Source organism: Sinocyclocheilus anshuiensis, unplaced genomic scaffold, assembly GCF_001515605.1.
Source record: "Sinocyclocheilus anshuiensis isolate Anshui unplaced genomic scaffold, SAMN03320099.WGS_v1.1 C32034975, whole genome shotgun sequence".
Lineage (NCBI taxonomy): Eukaryota > Metazoa > Chordata > Actinopteri > Cypriniformes > Cyprinidae > Sinocyclocheilus > Sinocyclocheilus anshuiensis.
In genome coordinates, this window is record NW_015609500.1 from 1 (window position 1) to 649 (window position 649).

Consider the following 649-nt stretch of genomic DNA (forward strand, 5'->3'; position numbering starts at 1 on the left):
TCTCGGCTGCCATCGATGACACCCCCGACGAGGGCTGCTGCTGCTGCTGCTGCTGCGAGTGAACCGGGTGATTGTGGTGATGCTGATTGACGCCCAGGAACGATCGCACGTTCAGCAGGGAGTTCTGGCCCAGAAACGCGCCATTGGTCCAGTTGTGGAACTTCCCGATCTGGCACGTGTACAGTCCGTGGCTCGGCAGGAAGGCCGGGTGAGTGGCGGGAACCGAGGGTGAAGTGGGTTTCTGCGAGCTATCGGGACTGGTCGCGGTTTCTGCTAACGACCATATTTTGGGCTTATTGCTAACCGGAACTGGAAAACCTCCCTGGCGACCCGGCGACAGAACCCTGGTGTTGTTGTTGTTTCCGTCCGACGGCTCTTTGCTGCCGGAAATGGCGTTGGATTTGGATTTCTCGAAGGCCTCGAGCTCCCCGCGCTTTTCCTCGTCCTCCTCGTTGCTTTGATCCCCGTCGTTGTCGTCGATCTTGTCGATGTCTATGCTCTCCAAATCTATTTCCTCCTCGTCTTCGTTTTTCTCGGCGTCCCCCTCGTTGTCGCTCCCAAAAAGGTTGCATTCTTCGTCCTCTTTACTTCTGCCCCATGTCACCTTGTTCTCCTTCTTGAGTCTTCTTCTGGCGTTGGCGAACCAGGT

At 56.7% G+C, this 649-nt stretch overlaps 1 protein-coding gene across 1 annotated transcript; it reads right to left on the minus strand.

The window, feature by feature from the left end:
- Window positions 1-4: 4 nt before the first annotated feature.
- Window positions 5-646, minus strand: LOC107682302 (iroquois-class homeodomain protein irx-1-like; the record flags this gene model as incomplete). Its single annotated transcript, XM_016478587.1, has 1 exon — window positions 5-646. A coding segment is annotated over one exon (642 nt), but the record flags the coding sequence as incomplete, so codon positions are not given.
- Between the last annotated feature and the right edge of the window lie 3 nt (window positions 647-649).